Consider the following 1,613-nt stretch of genomic DNA (forward strand, 5'->3'; position numbering starts at 1 on the left):
AGAGATGAGGTCTCGCCAATTTGCCCAGGCGGGTCTCGAACCCGCAGGCTCAGGCAATCCTCTCACCTCGGCCTCCCAAAGTGCTGGTATTACAGGCTGAGCCACCGAGCCCGGCTTAAAATTATTTTTTATTTATTTTTGAGTCAGAGTCTCACTTTGTTGCCCAGGCTAGAGTGCAGTGGCATGCTGCTCACAGCCACCACAGCCTCTACCTGCTGGGCTCAAGTGATTCTTCCACCTCAGCCTTCCAAGTAGCTGGAACTACAGGCGTGTACCACTACACCCAGCTAATTTTTTAATTAGTCTCCTCATGTTGCCCAGGCTGGTCTCAAACCCACAGGCTCAGGCAAACCTCTTGCCTCCACCTCCCAAAGTAATGGGATTACAGGCATGAGCCACTGCACGTGGGAATATATTTTTTTTAATGAGCAACTTAGATTGATGAAATACTTAAGATTCCTTTCAAACTGAGCGAGTGATAACTACTTTTAATGATACAACCATCAAGATACTAAAGTATGTATCAAATTCTTACCAGTGGAAGGCTCTTTCCAGGAATGCTGGGGAAGTCATGATGTTCATTATGATAACCCACATTGAAGGTAAGCAAATTCAGAGGCCCATAATATGAGTAAGTTTCGTGTCCCTTTAAGAACATGTAATGTTCAGCTATAAAATGTCCAGAAATCGGGTGCAAGCCCAGACCAAGTAAGGATGCTGCCAACATGTAGACTAAAGATTTAATTCCCAAAAAGTAGTAAATTATAATGTCAAAAGCAATCTGGGTCAAGGTATTGATAATTTCTAGGTAAGTGATCGGTTTGGGGTTGATGAACAGAGGTCGAAAAGCATAAAAGAGGGGCTGGAGAATAACCCACATCAACTTTCTGAAGGTGGTACAGAAGAACCAGCCCTCAAAATCGGTAGGAATATCCACGTCAATGCCGTCAGCTCCCAGGTACCGGTGATGATCCATGTGATACCTCTTAAAGGAAATGGAATATGGAACCCCGATAGGAAGATTAGCAAACATTCCAAACCAGCGATTCCACATGGATTTGGATTGGCCAAAGGCACTATTGTGGGACACCTCATGGATAGCTAGAGTCGTGGAGTGGTTAACGCAGCTGCCAAAGGCATAGGCCCAAAACATGACCCATTTCCAGTCCAAGTCTCTCACTAAGTAAAAGGCAACCAGTTGTGTGAAAACCATCATGATTGTAATCCATATCAGGTTGTGATCTGGTTTCATCAAAGATTTTATCTCTGGATACTTTGCTGTAAAGAAAAAAACAAAAAATCAGGAACTGAGAAAAATACATAATGGTTCAGCAATTGTAATTAAATTAATACCAATTAACAACATATTACTTAAATATTTTTCCAGGCTGGGTGTGGTGGCTCAAGCCTGTAATCCCAGCACTTTGGGAGGCCGAGGTGAGAGAACTGCCTGAGCCCACGGGTTCAAGACCAGCCTGGGCAACCTGGTGAGCCCTCATCTCTACAATAAATCAAAAAATTAGCTGGGCGTGGTGGCACGAGCTGTAGTTCCAGTTACTTGAAAGGTTGAGGGAGAAGGATCACAGGAGCCCAGCAGGTTGAGGCTGCAGTGG

General features: G+C 44.4%; 1 protein-coding gene across 1 annotated transcript in view; it reads right to left on the reverse strand.

Moving 5' to 3' along the window:
- DEGS1 (delta 4-desaturase, sphingolipid 1) overlaps positions 1 to 1,274 on the reverse strand; it is a 7,112-nt gene extending 5,838 nt beyond the window's left edge. Inside the window, exon 1 of the mRNA XM_021707597.1 lies at positions 536 to 1,274. Coding sequence (XP_021563272.1) covers positions 536 to 1,252 — 717 coding nt within the window. The 5' untranslated portion in view covers positions 1,253 to 1,274. The remainder of the gene's footprint in view (positions 1 to 535) is intronic.
- Between the last annotated feature and the right edge of the window lie 339 nt (positions 1,275 to 1,613).

Source organism: Carlito syrichta, unplaced genomic scaffold (genome assembly GCF_000164805.1).
Source record: "Carlito syrichta isolate Samal-C Ts95f unplaced genomic scaffold, Tarsius_syrichta-2.0.1 Scaffold120595, whole genome shotgun sequence".
Classification (NCBI taxonomy): Eukaryota; Metazoa; Chordata; class Mammalia; order Primates; family Tarsiidae; genus Carlito; species Carlito syrichta.